The sequence below is a fragment of the Bufo bufo genome, chromosome 10 (assembly GCF_905171765.1).
Source record: "Bufo bufo chromosome 10, aBufBuf1.1, whole genome shotgun sequence".
NCBI classification, from domain to species: domain Eukaryota; kingdom Metazoa; phylum Chordata; class Amphibia; order Anura; family Bufonidae; genus Bufo; species Bufo bufo.
In genome coordinates this window covers 95184853-95207010 of record NC_053398.1, presented here as the reverse complement: position 1 = coordinate 95207010, position 22158 = coordinate 95184853, and the positions used below count along the sequence as shown (strand labels likewise).

Genomic DNA, 22158 nt, shown 5'->3' with positions numbered 1-22158 from the left:
AGACATAACTATAAAAAAAAATCTGGAAGTAATACTTGAGTAGAATTTTTTCCCCCCCATTGCTAAAGTATTTTTTTTTTTCAGTATTAAAGACGAGAAAAACCATATAAATATGGTATGATTGGAATCGTACTGACCCAGACAATGCATAGGACAAGTCAGTTTCACTGCATAGGGAACACCATGAAAACAAAACCCATAAGGCCTCCTACACACGACCGTAGGCGTCCCGTTGCCGTATTGCGGATCCGCAATACACAGGCACCGTTCAGTGTGCATTCCGCATCACGGATGCAGACCCATTCATTTCAATGGGTCTGCAAATCCGGAATGGTGAGGAACGCAACCCTACGGAGTGCTTCCGTGGGGTTTCGTCCCGTACTTCCGTTCCGCAAAAAGATAGAACATGTCCTGTCTTTTTGCGGAACGGGCGGATCGCGGACCTGCAGCATGGCCACAGGGCGTGCAGGAGGCCTAAAACTGTTGTGGAATTCAGGGTTTTTTACAACTCCATACCATTTGGAACTTTTTACCAGCTTCCCACTACATTGTATTAAGTAGTAAATGGTGCCATTAGAAAGAACAGATTGTTCCGCAAAAAAATTTATAATTAAAAGCCCTCCTACGGCTATATAAACAGAAAAATAAAAAAGTTACGGCTTCAGGAAGGCAGGGAATAAACGTGTAAAAAAAAAAAAAAAAAGGTAAATCCCAAGGTCCTGAAGGGGTTAATAGGAAAGCTCTAGGTCAAGGATCAGCAACCTCGGCACTCCAGCTGTTGTGAAACTACAATTCCCAGCATGCTCCATTCATTTCTATGTGAGTTCTTAGAAGAGCAGAGCAATTATGCATGCTGGGAGTTGTAGTTTCTCAACAGCTGGAGTGCCGGGGGTTGCCTCCCCCTGCTCCAGGTGGACTTGTGATGTGTGAAACGCGGACTCATGAGTGTTTGCCATTGTATGCAGACACAGATGTAGCCTAGGCATGAGGTCGGCATAGGCAAGTATATTAGCCTCGCACGGAGGCTGACATGTAATCTTCGTCTCTCTCTAGGCTCGTCAGATGAAAGGAGCGTCTTAGGCTACTTTCACACTGACGTTTTGGCTTTCCGTTTGTGAGATCCGTTCAGGGCTCTCATACGCGGTCCAAAACGGATCAGTTTTGCCCTAATGCATTCTGAATGGCTAAGGATCCGTTCAGAATGCATCATCAGTTTGCCTCCGTTCAGTCTCCATTCCGCTCTGGAGGCGGACACCAAAACGCTGCTTGCTGCATTTTACTGTCAGTCTGACGAAACTGAGCCAAATGGATCCGTCCTGACACACAATGTAAGTCAATGGGGACGGATCCATTTCCACTGACAATAGAAAACGGATCCGTCCTCCATTGACTTTCAATGGTGTTCAAGATGGATCTTGGCTATGTTAAAGATAATACAAACGGATCCGTTCTGAACAGATGCATGCGGCTGTATTATCTGAACGGATCCGTCCATGACGGATCCGCACAAAACGCGAGTGTGAAAGTAGCCTTAGCTGACGGACCATTATTGATCGTCATACGTCTCCCTTACGCTCATTCTAATCCACTGCAAAGCTCAGCCTAGTCCTGGCACCAGTGAAAGCTAGCCAAGGACATGGCTGCCCCTCACCCCGTGTTTGTGCGGGATTGTTTGAGACATGCTAAATTGCTCAACAATTGCAGGACAAAGGGTCTGTTTGCTTTTGGATGTGGGATGAGTGGCAAGCTGGAGAGTCCCAGTCCGGGGATCTGAATGCAGCGGGGGATGGGAGACGTCTGTTCACACCATCCAGACACATGAATGGTAATAAATAAGTGACCAAACAACAAAGCAAAACAAACATATTTAATACCTCCAGCGTCCAGCTAACATTTAGGGGAAAAAAGGGTTGCGTTAAATATGCAGACACCGCTATCCATGTGTAACGCCACAATCACCGTTGCTCTGGCTACACTGAGGTGCAGGATCTAATAAATCTGCCCAATTCTTCACCCTCCGCCCCTGCAAAGCCAAAAGATCCCCATATGAAACATAAATGATCTGCAGCTAGCTGGCCAGAGTGGTGGCAACCAGGGGAGGACTGGGAACTTAAAGGGGTTATCTAACTGTAAAAATACCCGGGCCCCTCCTATAGATCATGCTCCCCGGCACCCCCTGCACGGCCGCCGTTGCATCTCCCCATTGCGTGGATCGAAACATCTGCTGACGGGGGGTGTAGCCAATAACAGGCCAACTATTGGCTGCATCCCCAATCGGCAGACAATCCACGCGACGGGGAGATGCAGCAGCGGCCGTGCAGGGGGTGCCGGGGAGCATGATCTATAGGAGGGGCTAGGGCATTGTGGGGGGCATTTTTACAATTGCCTAACCCCTTTAGGCCCCTTTCAGACGAGCGGGTGCCTCGCTGCAGACTCGCAGCGCAGCTTCCATCCTGACCTTCCAGCACTGCCGGGGTCACAAAGCATTATACTGATTTATGATGCTATGTAACCCTTAGAGGCGTGGAATGTATTGTATAACACTGACATAATGCTGTCACTGTTATCCAATACATTCCAGAACTGTAAGGGTTACATAGCATTATAAATCAATATAATCCTATGTGACACCAGCAGTGCTGGGAGGTCAGGATAGGAGCTGCGCTGCGAGTCTGCAGAGAGGGCCCCGCTCGTCTGAAACGGGCCTTAAAGTGGCCCTGGGAAAAAACTAAAGTGGCCCTAAGCTGTAGGAGAGTCCAAATTAACAGGAGGGGCAACACAAGCTACAAATAGGCAGGGACAATAGGAGTAGGTGGGGCTAGAAATACCACAGCGCAGCACAATATACTGCCCCAGCAGAACCAGATACCACAGTGCAGCACAATATACTGCCCCAGCAGAACCAAATACCACAGTGCGGCACAATATACTGCCCCAGCAGAACCAAATACCACAGTGCAGCACAATATACTGCCCCAGCAGAACCAGATACCACAGTGCAGCACAATATACTGCCCCAGCAGAACCAGATACCACAGTGCAGCACAATATACTGCTCCAGCAGAACCAAATACCACAGTGCAGCACAATATACTGCCCCAGCAGATCCAGATACCACAGTGCAGCACAATATACTCCCCCAGCAGAACCAGATACCACAGTGCAGCACAATATACTGCCCCAGCAGAACCAGATACCACAGTGCAGCACAATATACTGCTCCAGCAGAACCAAATACCACAGTGCAGCACAATATACTGCCCCAGCAGAACCAGATACCACAGTGCAGCACAATATACTCCCCCAGCAGAACCAGATACCACAGTGCAGCACAATATACTCCCCCAGCAGAACCAGATACCACAGTGCAGCACAATATACTGCCCCAGCAGAACCAAATACCACAGTGCAGCACAATATACTGCCCCAGCAGAACCAGATACCACAGTGCAGCACAATATACTGCCCCTGCAGAACCACATACCACAGTGCAGCACAATATACTGCCCCAGCAGAACCTGATACCACAGCGCAGCACAATATACTGCCCCAGCAGAACCAAATACCACAGTGCAGCACAATATACTGCTCCAGCAGAACCAAATACCACAGTGAAGCACAATATACTGCCCCTGCAGAACCACATACCACAGTGCAGCACAATATACTGCCCCAGCAGAACCTGATACCACAGTGCAGCACAATATACTGCCCCAGCAGAACCAGATACCACAGCACATTATACTGCCCCAGCAGAACCAGATACCACAGTGCAGCACAATATACTGCCCCAGCAGAACCAAATACCACAGTGCAGCACAATATACTGCCCCAGCAGAACCAGATACCACAGTGCAGCACAATATACTCCCCCAGCAGAACCAGATACCACAGTGCAGCACAATATACTGCCCCAGCAGAACCAGATACCACAGCACATTATACTGCCCCAGCAGAACCAGATACCACAGTGCAGCACAATATACTGCCCCAGCAGAACCAAATACCACAGTGCAGCACAATATACTGCCCCAGCAGAACCAAATACCACAGTGCAGCACAATATACTGCCCCAGCAGAACCAGATACCACAGTGCAGCACAATATACTGCCCCAGCAGAACCAGATACCACAGTGCAGCACAATATACTGCTCCAGCAGAACCAAATACCACAGTGCAGCACAATATACTGCCCCAGCAGAACCAAATACCACAGTGCAGCACAATATACTGCCCCAGCAGAACCAAATACCACAGTGCAGCACAATATACTGCCCCAGCAGAACCAGATACCACAGTGCAGCACAATATACTGCCCCAGCAGAACCAAATACCACAGCGCAGCACAGAATACTGCCCCAGCAGAACCAGATACCACAGTGCAGCACAATATACTGCCCCAGCAGAACTAAATACCACAGAATACCGCCCCAGCAGAACCAAATACCACAGTGCAGCACAATATACTGCCCCAGCAGAACCAGATGCCACAGTGCAGCACAATATACTGCCCCAGCAGAACCAGATACCACAGTGCAGCACAATATACTGCCCCAGCAGAACCAGATACCACAGTGCAGCACAATATACTGCCCCAGCAGAACCAGATACCACAGCACAATATACTGCCCCAGCAGAACCAGATACCACAGCACAATATACTGCCCCAGCAGAACCAGATACCACAGTGCAGCACAATATACTGCCCCAGCAGAACCAAATACCACAGCGCAGCACAGAATACTGCCCCAGCAGAACCAGATACCACAGTGCAGCACAATATACTGCTCCAGCAGAACCAAATACCACAGTGCAGCACAATATACTGCCCCAGCAGAACCAAATACCACAGTGCAGCACAATATACTGCCCCAGCAGAACCAGATACCACAGCACATTATACTGCCCCAGCAGAACCAGATACCACAGCACAATATACTGCCCCAGCAGAACCAGATACCACAGTGCAGCACAATATACTGCCCCTGCAGAACCACATACCACAGTGCAGCACAATATACTGCCCCAGCAGAACCTGATACCACAGCGCAGCACAATATACTGCCCCAGCAGAACCAAATACCACAGTGCAGCACAATATACTGCTCCAGCAGAACCAAATACCACAGTGAAGCACAATATAATGCCCCTGCAGAACCACATACCACAGTGCAGCACAATATACTGCCCCAGCAGAACCTGATACCACAGTGCAGCACAATATACTGCCCCAGCAGAACCAGATACCACAGTGCAGCACAATATACTGCTCCAGCAGAACCAAATACCACAGTGCAGCACAATATACTGCCCCAGCAGAACCAAATACCACAGTGCAGCACAATATACTGCCCCAGCAGAACCAAATACCACAGTGCAGCACAATATACTGCCCCAGCAGAACCAAATACCACAGTGCAGCACAATATACTGCCGCAGCAGAACCAGATACCACAGTGCAGCACAATATACTGCCCCAGCAGAACCAAATACCACAGCGCAGCACAGAATACTGCCCCAGCAGAACCAGATACCACAGTGCAGCACAATATACTGCCCCAGCAGAACTAAATACCACAGAATACCGCCCCAGCAGAACCAAATACCACAGTGCAGCACAATATACTGCCCCAGCAGAACCAGATACCACAGTGCAGCACAATATACTGCCCTAGCAGAACCAGATACCACAGCACAATATACTGCCCCAGCAGAACCAGATACCACAGTGCAGCACAATATAATGCCCCAGCAGAACCAGATACCACAGTGCAGCACAATATACTGCCCCAGCAGAACCAGATACCACAGCACAATATACTGCCCCAGCAGAACCAGATACCACAGCACAATATACTGCCCCAGCAGAACCAGATACCACAGTGCAGCACAATATACTGCCCCAGCAGAACCAGATACCACAGTGCAGCACAAGATACTGCCCCAGCAGAACCAAATACCACAGTGCAGCACAATATACTGCCCCAGCAGAACCAGATACCACAGTGCAGCACAATATACTGCCCCAGCAGAACCAAATACCACAGCGCAGCACAGAATACTGCCCCAGCAGAACCAGATACCACAGTGCAGCACAATATACTGCTCCAGCAGAACCAAATACCACAGTGCAGCACAATATACTGCCCCTGCAGAACCAGATACCACAGTGCAGCACAATATACTGCCCCAGCAGAACCAGATACCACAGCACAATATACTGCCCCAGCAGAACCAGATACCACAGTGCAGCACAATATACTGCCCCAGCAGAACTAAATACCACAGAATACCGCCCCAGCAGAACCAAATACCACAGCGCAGCACAATATACTGCCCCAGCAGAACCAGATACCACAGTGCAGCACAATATACTGCCCCAGCAGAACCAGATACCACAGCACAATATACTGCCCCAGCAGAACCAGATACCACAGCACAATATACTGCCCCAGCAGAACCAGATACTACAGCACAATATACTGCCCCAGCAGAACCAGATACCACAGCACAATATACTGCCCCAGCAGAACCAGATACCACAGCACAATATACTGCCCCAGCAGAACCAGATACCACAGCACAATATACTGCCCCAGCAGAACCAGATACCACAGTGCAGCACAATATACTGCCCCAGCAGAACCAGATACCACAGTGCAGCACAATATACTGCCCCAGCAGAACCAGATACCACAGTGCAGCACAATATACTGCCCCAGCAGAACCAGATACCACAGTGCAGCACAATATACTGCCCCAGCAGAACCAGATACCACAGTGCAGCACAATATACTGCCCCAGCAGAACCAGATACCACAGTGCAGCACAATATACTGCCCCAGCAGAACCAAATACCACAGCGTGCCCAGCAGAACCAGATACCACAGTGCGGCACAATATACTGCCCCAGCAGAACCAGATACCACAGTGCAGCACAATATACTGCCCCAGCAGAACCAGATACCACAGTGCAGCACAATATACTGCCCCAGCAGCCCTCTCACTCTGATATCAATAACTGGAGTGCTGTCTGAATATTGTACACCCAGGAGACAGAGTTTTGGAGCCCCTGGATGCTCCCATGCGCCCGGCCGCTAGTACTTCTATGCTGTGTCGGGGACAGCCTGCCTGTGGCACACGTCCGGGAGGGGACACACCTTGTACACTCAGCACACCACAGGCCAGCTCTCACCATCCAGGACTGTACCACATTCTTTCTCCTCCCCCGGCACACCTTTCCCAGTGGTTCCACCCAACCTGCCCCTTGTAGTGCTCTCTCCACCCCAGCCTTCACTACAACCTGCCCGAGCCTTGTAATCAGATCAAGGTCCAGGAAGAGCAGCAGCGGGAAAGCCCATCTCCCAGAGGCAGGAATCTCAGGAATTCCTGAAATCCGAGCTTTTCAGGCTTCTGCGCGGGGAAGGTGCAGTCCGAGCCGCGCGTCCCGGGACTACAGATGCCCCGCGCCTCCACCTGGCCACCCTGGACTATATCGCGACAGTGAGGCGACAGCGCTGATCACGCCTGCCCCCGCACGCTCCAGCCGCCCATGGAGGGTCGCCTCCTGTGACTTGGCTCTACGCTCGGTGTGCTGACAAGCCGGGACCATGTTCCAGTTTGAGCCCGGGTACATGGAGGCGCCGCGGCCCTCCTCTCCGCTGCTCTCGCCCGCAGCCTTCGTCAACTCCGTGCAGTACGCCAACGTGCTGGAGGGAAGATTCAAACAGCTCCAAGGTGAGAAGGCGCCACATCCCGGCTCTATAAGCGCTCCCGGCACAGCGCCGCCTGCTGGCCGCCACCCTAATCTGTAACTATCAGCGTGTGCTGCTGGGATCCTGATATGTACTTACCTGATAGGTGTCCCCCATGTCACGTACTTACCTGATAGGTGTCCCCCATGTCATGTACTTACCTGATAGGTGTCCCCATGTCATGTACTTACCTGATAGGTGTCCCCATGTCATGTACTTACCTGATAGTTATACCTCCATGTCATGTACTTACCTGATAGGTGTCCCCATGTCATGTACTTACCTGATAGTTATACCTCCATGTCATGTACTTACCTGATAGTTTATACCTCCATGTCATGTACTTACCTGACAATGGTATACCTCCATCTCACGTACTTACCTGACAATGGTATACCTCCATCTCACGTACTTACCTGACAATGGTATACCTCCATCTCACGTACTTACCTGACAATGGTATACCTCCATCTCACGTACTTACCTGACAATGGTATACCTCCATCTCACGTACTTACCTGACAATGGTATACCTCCATCTCACGTACTTACCTGACAATGGTATACCTCCATCTCACGTACTTACCTGACAATGGTATACCTCCATCTCACGTACTTACCTGACAATGGTATAGCTCCATCTCACGTACTTACCTGACAATGGTATAGCTCCATCTCACGTACTTACCTGACAATGGTATAGCTCCATCTCACGTACTTACCTGACAATGGTATAGCTCCATCTCACGTACTTACCTGACAATGGTATAGCTCCATGTCACGTACTTACCTGACAATGGTATACCTCCATGTCACGTACTTACCTGACAATGGTATACCTCCATGTCACGTACTTACCTGACAATGGTATACCTCCATGTCACGTACTTACCTGACAATGGTATAGCTCAATGTCACGTACTTACCTGACAATGGTATAGCTCCATGTCACGTACTTACCTGACAATGGTATAGCTCAATGTCACGTACTTACCTGACAATGGTATACCTCCATGTCAGTGCATGCGCAGACCGGGAAACCGGATCCGGTGTTCCAGAACACTTGGTACCGGATCCGGCATTAATACATTTCAATGGAAGTGTTCCGGATTTTTGGCAGCGTGCTGCGGTATTTTCTCCAACCAAATACGTAAGCGGGACTGAACTGAAGATGTCCTGATGCTTCCTGAACAGATTGCTCTCCATTCAGAATGCATTGGGATAAAACTGAAGCGTTTTTTTCCGGTATTGAGCCCCTAGGACGGAACTGAATACCGGCAAACTTTAACGCTAGTGTGAAAGTGCCCTAAGAGGACTGTATATCAAAGCATCAGGGCTTCATGGGGGGGCATTTTAATGAGGTATGTCCCCTGTGACATGCCCATCACAGATGACCCCTTGACCTCTATGCGTGTTGTTTGCACATGTAAGCTGTCTTACTGCTGTGTCTGTGGACTGGAGGCAATGACCTCTGATAATTTGCCGGTCCTTTCCATAGAGATATAGAGGTCATACGTATTCTGACAACCAGCTCCCCCATAAACGTGTGTGCCATCATCAGACTGGTTCATGATGATTTCAGAGGGGGATGAGTTGCTGCCAGACATCCAACATGCCCAATACTTCCTGACAGCGTCTACCATCAGGGCGCCCCACTATTCACATGAGATCACTGGAAGTCTCTACCAATATCAATGGCTGAACTTCATCAAATGTATTCCGCCATCTAAAGAATTAAAGGGGTTTTCCTGGTAGGTCATAAATATCCGATCAGTGAGGGTCTGACACTCTCTACCCCCACTGATCAGCGGATCCCTGCAGCCTCCGGCGCTAGAACTACCGGGAGCTCTTGAATCGCACAGGAAGCACAGCGCCGTTCAAAGTGTAGTGGCCGTGATGGGTAACTGCAGCACAGCCGGCATCCACGCCAATGGTAGACCAGTTGCAGTAACCCAGCATGGCCACTACACTTGGAATGGTACTGTTAGGGATCAGCCAATCAAGGGGGTGCCGGGTTGTGGACCCTCACCAATAAGATATTGATGACCTGTCCTGAGGATAGGTCATCAGTATCAGGAGCCTGGAAAACCCCTTTAACTTGAATTTTGTAATCGTGATTAGGGAAGGATTAAAGGGATTCTGTCTCCAGGATTTACCCCATATCAATATTTATATGTGCCCATCAGTCTCCTTTCTGTGTTTAAAATGATCCCACTGTTACTTCTCTGTGTGTGTTAGGGTACTTTCACACTCGCGTTTTTCTTTTCCGGCGCTGAGTTCCGTCCTAGGGGCTCAAATGCGGAAAAGAACTGATCAGTTTTATCCTAATGCATTCTGAATGGAGCACAATCCGTTCAGGATGCATCAGGATGTCTTCAGTTCAGTCTTTTTGACTGATCAGGCTTTTCAGAAAACCGTAGCATGCTGTATTTTTACCTCCGGCCAAAAATCCTGAACACTTTGACTGAACGCCGGATCCGGTCTTTTTCCCATTGACTTGCATTAACGCTGGAGCCGGCGCCGTGTGTTCAATCAAACTGGATCCGGCTTTTGCATGTTAAACCCGAATTTTTTTAAAAAAAAAGTTAAAGTCCATAAATGGCGGATCCATTTTTTCCAATGCATTTTTTTCATTGTGATCAAAATCCTGATCAGGATTCAAATGTAATCCGTTTTCACGCGTTTTTCTGGATCCGGCGGGCAGTTCCGGTGTCGGAATTGAACGCCGGATTTAAACAACGCTAGTGTGAAAGTAGCCTTAGATTTTTATAAAAATTAATCTTATTGATATGTAAATTACCTTGGTCAGGAGCCCAAGGGGTTGTCCCACGATCTCCTGGAGCCCAGCCGCGCCCATCGATCTGGAGCCCAGCACCGCCTACCACTTAATTTATTCACTCCACTATCCCTGACGTCATTTCTTCTCAGTGCCGTAGTCTCAGTGGACACTGTAGTCTGCGCCCGTGCGGACTACTGGCATCGGCTTCGACGAGTCAACCGCATGCGCCGGCTCCCTCTGCGCGAGATTACGGCACTGAGAAGAACTGACATCAGGGATAGTGGAGTGAATAAATTAAGTGGTAGGCGGTGCTGGGCTCCGGATCGATGGGCGCGGCTGGGCTCCAGGAGATCGTGGGACAACCCCTTGGGCTCCTGACAGAGATGATTTACATATCAATAAGATCGGTTTTTATAAAAATCTAACACACACAGAGCAGTAACAGTGGGATCATTTTAAACACTGCATGGAGACTGATGGGCACATATAAATATGGCTATGGCGTTATCCTGGTGACAGAATCCCTTTAAAGGGGTTGTCTGGGCTCAGGTCTCTGTGAAAACAAGTCGCATACTGCTCACGAGCACTCCCATTCCATAGGTTAGGTTACCGATCCCCCCCCCCCCGGTCCCTACTTCCTGGGTCAGTGCAGGAAATGACCTCTCAGCCAATCAGTGCCTGAGGTCACCGCATGGGCCGGGGTCATGTCCTGAAATGCAGGGACACCAGGAAGGAAAGACTGGTGGGGGGCCGGAAGTCATCAGAATGGGAGCATCGGGGCTCGCTGACATATGGGTCATTTCTAAATCATGTTTCCAACCCCTTTAGGTCTTCATGGTGCTTTCCAGCATATTCAGGGTCCTGTAGAATAAAATTCTGCCAAACCTAAAAAAAAAAGAAGGTCCTTTTACTTGGACCAATTATCAGCGATGAGTTTGTAGAAACGCCTGTTGCTGATCTTAGTCTTGTGTAACAGTGGCCGGGTGTGCTGACAATCTAATGGGTACAGGGCAGTGAAGGTGGCAGCAAGGATTGGGTTTGTTGGCAGATGGTGCTCAGCCCACCCAAACGTGCATGTTCATGGAGTCGTAGGAGAAGGCTGTTGGCGTTTGCCTCACCCTGGTAGATGGGGGGCACCACCACACGTGACCATTCATCCACCTTGCCTGGATACCATTACGGACAGGTTTTATAGTCTCTGGTTTGGTAACATTTTTGTGACATTGATGTCAGTTTATTCGGATAAGGCCCCATATATACGACTGTATGCCCTTTGCAGTCTGCAAATCGTGGATCGGTCAGTGTGCCGTTTGCATTTTATTTGCGGACCCTCTGTTTTCAGTGGGTCTGTGGACCGCGTTTTGCAGACAAAGTCTATCTTTTTGCGGACGATCCGTGTGCTATACTTGTCCAGCGGACCACAAAACAATTACACTTGTGTGCATGGGGCCTAAAGGGTCCGGCAGCTGTCACATCTGTCGTCCAGCCAGTGGTAGGCACCTTATGATTCGTATTTGTCATGTCTGCCCCTGCGTCATCTGCAACTCCCTTCTTCCCCTTTGATATACTTCCCATTCAGATCCATGACCTCAGCCCGTGCAGACTCTGTGACTCTGTTCCTGAATGCTCTTCATCTGTACTGTGTAATTAGCCTTTGATACAGGGATTTTCATCAGGAACATGACGGCTCGACCTTGTGTATTGTCTGTTACCTCTGCTGTGGCAGTCTACAACCAGGATCCTGCCGCCTGGGGCTTGGGTGGGTCTGAACACACTTACCTACTGCACCGACTTGGCGCAGGGCCGGCAATAACCATATAGACCTCCCCTCTACTTGTACAATGTTAGGGTATGTAAGTAAAGCCTGTGACGTCGTCTTCTGGTCCTCAGCCAGTTTGTGTGTATTTTACACCTGCTGGCTTGTCTCATGGAGGACAATAGCCGAGGCTTGCTGATTTACTTACATATGCATGGCCATTGTTTGGTCTGTAAATAAGATGACAAAGAGCTGGTATAAACCGAGCCCCGGGCACCTGGCGTCATCTTCGTTGTAAGAGTTCGGTTAATATCTAAAAACACTGTTGATAACATTTATAAATCTATAGGGCGTCACCGTTACAAGGCCTATTACACTGCCTGACCCCCAGCAGCTTATTCCTGATACTTGGCTTGTGTGATCCTGCCGAGAAAACCTTCATTCATTGGGGTGAAAGATGCTCGATTATCGGCTCCGCTCTCGCTGTGTGGTCAGACATGTGCTGCCGGTAATCAGTGCAACTAAATGGGTAACAATTGTTCCTCTCCCATATACTTTGCATCAGCAAGTGTAATAGGCCACTGCAAGCGAGCGCCGATCAACGATGGGCGGATGACCTGCCCGAGCATGGCACAATCTAGTACTGCCTGCACCTGTCTGATGGCAGATAATGCTCACAATTCTGTCCGTTCCGTAATCTAATGGTGGAATGAGCACGTGGTGGATGATTATTAGGGGAGGTCCACATCACCGTCCGAAGAACAGAAAACAAACGGATCCCTTATATTTTGAGAATCTGTTATGCTCATTTTGCATATGTTTTAGGCCTCATGCACACGACTGACAATGCTGTCCGCATCCACACGTCCGTTCCGCAGCCCCACGAAAAAAAAAATGCAACACTTCTTATTCTTGTCTATATCACGTGACAAGGATAGGACTGCTCTATTGAGGGCCGGACGTTCCATTCCGCAAAATGTGGAACACACACGGCCGGCATCCATGTTTTGTGGACCGCACAAAAACTAAAATAATGGATCTCAGATGGAAATTGCTAAAACAGATGCAAAATGAGCATAACTGAGTTTAAAGGATGCCTAAAATAAAAGATCTTTTTTGATGGTTGTTACTCTGATTGAGAATGGTCCGCGGAATGGTTGTTACTCTGAGAATGGCCCGCGGAATGGTTGTTACTCTGATGATTGAGAATGGCCCGCGGAATGGTTGTTACTCTGATGATTGAGAGTGGCCCGCGGAATGGTTGTTACTCTGATGATTGAGAGTGGCCCGCGGAATGGTTGTTACTCTGATGATTGAGAATGGTCCGCGGAATGGTTGTTACTCTGATGATTGAGAATGGCCCGCGGAATGGTTGTTACTCTGATGATTGAGAGTGGCCCGCGGAATGGTTGTTACTCTGATGATTGAGAGTGGCCCGCGGAATGGTTGTTACTCTGATGATTGAGAGTGGCCCGCGGAATGGTTGTTACTCTGATGATTGAGAGTGGCCCGCGGAATGGTTGTTACTCTGATGATTGAGAGTGGCCCGCGGAATGGTTGTTACTCTGATGATTGAGAGTGGCCCGCGGAATGGTTGTTACTCAGACGCCGTCATACATATTAGAGGAGATTTATCATCTCCCTGTGCTTTTCTGAACACCATTTTGGCAAAGTAGTTGCAAGTGGCTTTTTAAAAAAAAAAAAAAAAGAAAACAGCCATGGCATCAGTGGGGGCCGCCCTATAAGGTAACACCCTAATTGGACTTTTGAAAAACTGGTGAAAGGTCCTCTTTAAGTGATTTCTTTTGCCCAGACAATGACCGTGAAAATGATCATTTATTTTTACCTTTCCTCAACGAGTGATTGTTTTAGTTGAAATCGTCCCTTTTGATCAGTTTTAGGCTAATGTTTATGGTGAGCGTTTTTCTGCTAACGTGCCTCCTGATGATCCTTTACCCAGCCAGACCCACAGGAATGTGTACGCCATGCTCCTGTCATTGCCCCCTTTCTACAGTACCTGGTATTGGGGAGGCACCAGAAAGGTCACGTCTGTTTTGCCGTAAACATACAGAAGCTGGTATGTGTTTTCAGTCATCAGCGTCCTGTTCACGGATCCTCTGTGGGAGGCTGAGTATTACATGACGCCGTGCAGAACACATGGCTGATCACACACTACTTGCAATGAATATTTCTGCTGGACCCGTCTTGGCGCAAATATTGTGACCTTCATGTGTCCCCCAGGACACAGGATATTTTTTCTATTGTCGACCTGTAATAATGTCTGCCTTATGCTTCTCATTCATGGTTTCATCTGTAGGTAGTGGGGTATGTCTTGTGACTTGTGAACAGTCCCCTTGCACATGAACATTTTTTTTTTTTTTCCGTTTACCTTCCGTTTTTTGTGTTCTGTATACGGAACCATTCATTTCAATGGATCCGCAAAAAAAAAAAAAAAACGGAAGGTACTCCGTATGCCTTCTGTTTCTGTATTTCAATTTTTCCGTTCAAAGATAGAACATGTCCTATTATTGTCCGCCTAACTGACAAGGATAGTGCTGTTCTATCAGGGGCCAGCTCTTCTGTTCCGCAAAAATCTGAATGCACTCGGACGTCATCTGTATTTTTTTAATACTGAAACAGCCATACGGTCGTGTGCAAGAGGCCTTATTCTGTGGCAATTATCTCAGCGTTGACAGCACAAATAGAATAGCACATCATGGTCATTTAGTGAAGACCCTGTGTGTAATCGGGCCTGGGAGCCATTACAGGCAGGGTGGTAAAGGCGATGAAGCAGAACGCTTCTGCTGTACACGAGCTCCACTACCCCGTACTCTGCCGTGTGTACCGCACATATATGTAAAGCTTGATCTTTCCACACATGATTGTGACTTTCTATCCATGGCAAGTACACATGGCGGAGCTGTGATTCCTTACATGTGCAGGTCCATGCAGAAGAAGCTATGGACCCACTGCATACTCTCAGAAGGCCCGTCACCGCTCCTGACATCATGATTGTATTCCCCGATATATCCTTCTAGAGGCTACTTGCATACTTGAGATGAGAAATAGCCCGCCGGAGTTCACCAGATCCTGCTTCGTTCACCACCGGAGCCCTTCAACTAAAATGGGATTTGTCCCGTTTTCGGCATGAGCGGCGGGTTTCTGCCAGACAAAAATTGGTGCATGTGTACTGGGTGTTACCAGTTGTGGTGTGTCCAATCAGTGCTGCTAGTTTCAGGCCTCGTCCACATTTCTGTTTTTCACTAACGTGTGCTGATGTGGGTCAGTGAAAAAAATCACTGACACATGCAATACTTTGGTCCATGGTTTGGATCAAACCCTCCCATTATAGTTTATGGGTCCGTGAAATGTGAGCGAGGCCTCAGGCTTTGTAGGCAAACACCCCTTTGACAAGGGGAATGTTACCGCTCAGTTAATTTCTAGGAACTACACAACGCAGAGCAATAAGAAAGATGCTCCAGATTTATTTCATGTGGAAATAGCGTTGTTCTGACAGGCGTGTAGTGGCGGCCTGACAGGCGTGTAGTGGCGGCCTGACAGGCGTGTAGTGGCGGTCTGACAGGCGTGTAGCGGCGGTCACAGTTTAGAGATCATGGACAGAGACACATGTGCTAAGGCTACTTTCACACTCGCGTTTTGGCTTTCCGTTTGTGAGATCCGTCATAGAAATGGAAAAGGATCCGCTTAGAATGCATCAGTTTGCCTCCGATCAGTCTCCGTCCGCTCTGGAGGCAGACAGCAAACTGCCGCCTGCAGCGTTTTTCTGTCCGTCCTGGGATGCGGAGCGAGGCGGATCCGTCCTGGCACACAATGTAAGTCAATAGGGACGGATCCGTTTTCTCTGACACAATCTGGCACAATAGAAAACTGATCCGTCTCCCATTGACTTTCAGTGGAGTTCATGACGGATCCGTCTTGGCTATGTTAAAGATAATACAAACACGAGTGTGAAAGTAGCCTTAAATATACAACCCCTTCTTTAGGTTTCTGCACCCCTTTCTCTATTCTTTTAGTCTGCAGCCGGGTTATCCTGAATAGTCATGCTGGCAGTAGATGAAGGGTGCCTTTTTTATTGTTCTGTCTCGGCCCCTCTTTTTCTGCCACACCCAGTGTCTTCTTCTTCACCATCGCCAGGTATGAACAGGAGAGAGATTATTTCTTCGCTGCCACGGGGTCCTGAAACGCAGCGTAATTGAGTATAATTTGCTATACGTACTTACAAGAGCGCACACACATGTGCTTAGGTCTTAAGTAGACATCATGCGAGCAGACGTATCCAGGGGCTTTCTGTTATATTGTAGAGAAAAACACGTATATCCAAAACTTTTAGTTTAAAATTCATCAAGTAGTAAGTTACATGTTACTTATAATTTCTGGTTACAATTCCTCATCATTTAAAGGGCTGCTCTATTTTATCCCCATTTGCTGTGGAGTGGCTGTAATGTACCCCTGTAATGTGTCAGATGCCCCATTAGTGATGGACATAATGGAAGCTGCTGGGACAGTAGTTGGGGACAAGTATGCATTCTCTCCCCTACAAAGAGAAATTCAACCCATAATTATCACTATTTTGTATGTACGTATTTTGCGATCCACAAAACACGGTTAGCAAATAATATGGATGATGTTTGTGTTGCATCCGTGTTTTTTTTTTTTGCAGATCCTGTGAATAGGACATCAGACTTTGCCAACTGGAAAACCCAGTGGTGTTTAAAGGGAATGGGTCACGAAAAATCTGTTCTGCCATTTAAAAACCAGAGAGAGACACAACTTTTTTTATTCTGTTTTTATTTTCTGATTGCAGATTTTTTTTATACAATTTTTTTTAAAATATTTTGTTTAACATAATTATAGGGGCAGCCATTTTACCCGAGCTGTTCTTAAAGTGTAACTGTCATTCTTTTTTTTTTTTATGTGTGTAATTTGTAGGGGCAGTGATACTGACCATTTTTGCAAAATACTTTAATTACTGAATTTGGAGCCCTAGCAACGCTCCTCTGTCTTCTGCTTACATAACACAGTCCGTGTTGAGCAAGTTATGTAAACAAAAGGCAGAGGAGCGTTGCTAAGGCTCAAAACGGGCCACTTTAGAGCTATTTTTCTAATAGAAATGTAAAATTTCGGTAATTAATGTATATTACAAAAATGGTTAGTATCACTGCCCCTACACATTACACGAATAAAAAAAAGAATGACAGTTACACTTTAACATCATATAGAGAGAGATGCTTTACAGCAGCCATAGGCACAATGGTCAGGAGGGGACCTCACTGACTTCTATAGGAGAGTTTTCTAGGTATGATCTGTGACCTGTGCAGAGGACAGGGGGAGCAGATAAGCTATGATATCACCTATTGTGAATGGTGGATCTTGTGTTATCTATATATAGCAGATATCTGCCATTGTAATCCTGCTTGTAATGATAATGAGATAACTACAATAAAAAAAAATATATATATATATAAAAAAGAATAAACACACCGCAGCACATCCGTATGGTGAAAAACGGTGGGATCCTTTATTCACCCAAGCAGCGACGTTTCGGTCCGCTTGCTGGGACCATTCTCAAGCCATATATATATAGTACAGACCAAAAGTTTGGACACAGCTTCCCTTTACCTGGGACTTGAGTCGCACGGCCGGCCGCTGCTGCTGCTGTGACGGGGAGTCAGCTGACCGGAAGACCGCTGGAAACTTCCGCTGACGTCGATCTGCCGGCTAAGAATTTGGAGTGCTTGAAGCAAGAATACTGCTGCTGCTGTCCGTGCCCTGATGACGGGGGTGAGCAGCTGATAAAGGCCAGGACGCCCCTCCCACAAATGCAGGCCAATAACTCGGCCTTGCTACATATATATATATACACACAGTACAGACCAAAAGTTTGGACACACCTTCTCATTCAAAGAGTTTTCTTTATTTTCATGACTATGAAGGCATCAAAACTATGAATTAACACATGTGGAATTATATACATAACAAACAAGTGTGAAACAACTGAAAATATGTCATATTCTAGGTTCTTCAAAGTAGCCACCTTTTGCTTTGATTACTGCTTTGCACACTCTTGGCATTCTCTTGGTGAGCTTCAAGAGGTAGTCACCTGAAATGGTCTTTCAACAGTCTTGAAGGAGTTCCCAGAGATGCTTAGCACTTGTTGGCCCTTTTGCCTTCACTCTGCGGTCCAGCTCACCCCAAACCATCTCGATTGGGTTCAGGTCCGGTGACTGTGGAGGCCAGGTCATCTGGCGCAGCACCCAATCACTCTCCTTCATGGTCAAATAGCCCTTGCTTTCAAAGTTTTCCCAATTTTTCGGCTGACTGACTGACCTTCATTTCTTAAAGTAATGATGGCCACTCGTTTTTCTTTACTTAGCTGCTTTTTTCTTGCCATAATACAAATTCTAACAGTCTATTCAGTAGGACTATCAGCTGTGTATCCACCTGACTTCTCCTCAACGCAACTGATGGTCCCAACCCCATTTATAAGGCAAGAAATCCCACTTATTAAACCTGACAGGGCACACCTGTGAAGTGAAAACCATTTCAGGGGACTACCTCTTGAAGCTCATCAAGAGAATGCCAAGAGTGTGCAAAGCAGTAATCAAAGCAAAAGGTGGCTACTTTGAAGAACCTAGAATATGACATATTTTCAGTTGTTTCACACTTGTTTGTTATGTATATAATTCCACATGTGTTAATTCATAGTTTTGATGCCTTCAGTGTGAATCTACAATTTTCATAGTCATGAAAATAAAGAAAACTCTTTGAATGAGAAGGTGTATCCAAACTTTTGGTCTGTATTTTGTGTGTGTATGTATGTATGTATATATATATATATATATATATATATATATATATATATATAAAAAATATCACCACAATTTTTAAAAAATGATTTAAACAATAGGTCATTTTCTGATATTACATTCCCTTTAAGAATTGTCCTGGTGGCGATCAATCTGTACTTAAAGGCCTCTATAAAACAAGTCGTTTTGCCAGGCCGTTAAGATGGTTGGCACAAGTACTGAGCTCTGGCATCATATTTGAATGTGGTTCTACCAATGAGTAGGCGTCCTTTTATATAGACTTCCCTTATGGAGGTTTATTAGGGCTGTATAACGTACAATGTACAGTAGATAACACTGGCGTTTTGTGCGGTGTATGAAGATTTTTATCGTTATGTGCAATAAACCACGTATTTGCTATTTGCTTGCCTGAGGAGGTTGCCATAAAAAACATCTGTCTGTTAACCTGTGACTGCGCCTCATAACTCTGGATGTCAAGAAATACAGAGAAAGCCGTGGCTTAGAAATGACACTGTAAGCCCCTAAGGCAAGACCTCCCTACATGTCGCACCTGCCGTGCCGGGGCATATTCTAACTACATTGGGACATTTGCATCTGTCCTAGGGGCTTGTGCACATGACCAGGACATGGCACCATGCTGTGCTCTAGCATATATTGTACTGCCATCATGTATGAGGTTTTCTCCCCTAGAAGCCTTGTATCTTGGGAGGCAGGCAGCATATGGCGACACACAGAATGCCTGCAGGTCTGTAATATGGGGCTTGAAGGCTCCGTCCGTGCGGCTTCAGGGGCCTGGGCAGAATGCTTTCTCTTCCACAGTTTGCCCGAAATGAAAGCTTCAGGAATTGATCTGCCTCAGAGGGATGTGTGGAATATTAACGGTCATGGCGGCACGAGCTGCTTCGAACATCGTCAAATCGCAACCTAAGAACTTCTGTCTCTGAGAGCTGACGGCTCGTTCCAAAGTGTAGACCCGAGAGGCAGCCTGGTATGTGAACGGAGAGGATAGTCCACAGTGTGCACTATGAGCCTCACTAGTCTGCAGTGTTTGTGACATTGGCACGGCTGGTATTACAGTACGCCTGGCAGTCTACCAATGCGTACACACGGATCTGTGCACATAGCTGAAAGCAAACAATGCTCCGTTCTCCGTTCTAATCTCCAAATGCCACTAAGCCTTTAATAAGACTGGTCGCAACGTTTGGAAGCAGGTGAAATGCCTCCTCCTATGACCAGGATTGGCGGATAAGGGCTCCTTTCACACTTTTATTAGAAGCATTTTCTTTACGCTCCTCTACTGGTGTTCTCCTCTGATCCACAGCCGAAGACTTGACAAGCTCAACCCAGTCCACTAGATGCGTCCATTCCCTCTGATCCCGAATATGGCACCCCTCATCAAAAACACGGGCCTGTCTGTTTTTAAGTGAACCTTGACAATTTCTATAAAACTGATAGCATATACCAGCTCACCTGACCTGAACAAATATGTTCACGATTGCATCGTAGGCAATAGATAAGAATTGCTCAGCCAATGGTTCTCATGTGTGGTCGGCCAGACAAGCTAGTCTTCCCCACACGTGCACTCTCCGCCTGGATAGGGGAGAAAGACTCTTCCAGACTCTTTTGGCAACTGCTCATCTCCCCTGTAAACGAAACGATCAGTCATAGAAATCCAGCATGCATGATGTCGGGGAAGAGTCAGGAGTCCACTTAACATATAAGATGGTGCCAATGAAGACGACCCCTTCAGAGGGGAGCAGCAGTGTGCTTGTGTGATCACTGCTTCATTCCTCAAGGGGGGGCACTGGTCCCAATTCTCGTGATCGGCAGAGGTCCCAGCGGTCAGACCCCCACTGATCAGATATTTATCTCGCATCCTGTATGGATAACTTGTTTTGATATGGGACAACCCCTTTAAAGCTGGCCACAGAGGTGAGATATAGCTACGGATTATTGGCAGACCCAATTTACTTTACTAGCATTTTCTATTCATTTTATGTGTGACTGCCACAGACACCAGACTGTCAGCAAATCTCCCCAGATGGTCTGCAGATAGATGTCCAGGTCCGCTTTAGGCTGGTGTCACACCAAGCTTTCTGTGGCAGGTTTTAAGTCACCCAAAAGTGAGTTGAAGGGAAATGCAAATGAATGACGCGGACTCGTTCACACAACCGTATCTGTATCTGTCTGCAAACCAATCGCTCTTAGTGGTGTTTTTCTGCACTTTGTGTCCTTTTTTTTTTTTTTTTTTTTTTTTTTTCCACCTGTGTTTTTGGTGTTTTTTTGCAGTAAAAATTCCATTTGGCTGATGGACTATGGGAAATATGAAAGCCAGGACACACAAGCATTTTTTCTATATTAGTACGGTATGTTTGATTTCATAAAGTCCCATTTGTTCGTCAAATGGTATGAATGGATTAAGTCAGCCGATCCTGTTGTTTTTGGCCACATCTGCCAAGGTGATGTGAATAGGTGGTTGTTATACCTGCTTGCAGGGAAGGATGTAAATCGGATGTGTATTTTTCTACCAGTACTTTGAACCAATTTATTAAAGGGGTTCTCTGGGACTTAAAGGGGTTTTGCCATCACAAACAATGGGGGCATATCGCTAGGATATGCCCCCATTGTCTGATAGGTGCAGATCTCACCTCTGGGAACCGCACCTACATGGAGAACGGAGCTGGGAAAGTAGTGGAGGGCGCACTATATTTCTATTTATTTCTATGGGGCCGCTGAAAATAGCTGAGCTCTGTCGGCCCCATAGAAATGAATAGGAGCGGGGGCTGCGCATGCGCGGTGCACCCCCATTCACTTGTATGGGAGCAGCGGCGAGCAGTGCTTGGTGGTGGCCGGACCCTGGGAAACCTGGGGTCCTCCTGCCACAACTCTCCCCGCTCCGTTCTCTGTGTAGGTGCGGGTCCCAGACATATGCCCCCATTGTCTGTGATGGGAATACCCCTTTAAATAAAGTTATCCCCTATTCTGGTACAGCACTCTGCTATCTCCACTTGTGATCAGTGGGGGTCCCAGCGGTAGGACCC

At 47.4% G+C, this 22158-nt stretch overlaps 1 protein-coding gene across 3 annotated transcripts in view; it reads left to right on the top strand.

Moving 5' to 3' along the window:
- The window catches only part of SPTBN2 (spectrin beta, non-erythrocytic 2), a 264500-nt gene that overhangs the window by 188706 nt on the left and 53636 nt on the right, over nt 1–22158 (top strand). The window contains exon 4 of one of the 3 annotated variants that reach the window (XM_040410084.1): nt 7642–7738. The exons of 1 other annotated variant lie outside the window; for it this stretch is intronic. In XM_040410084.1, the coding sequence (XP_040266018.1) occupies nt 7642–7738 (97 nt within the window). Of the gene's footprint in view, nt 1–7296; nt 7739–22158 lie in introns of those variants that run through there. One more of the 3 variants, XM_040410083.1, reaches the window with a different exon arrangement.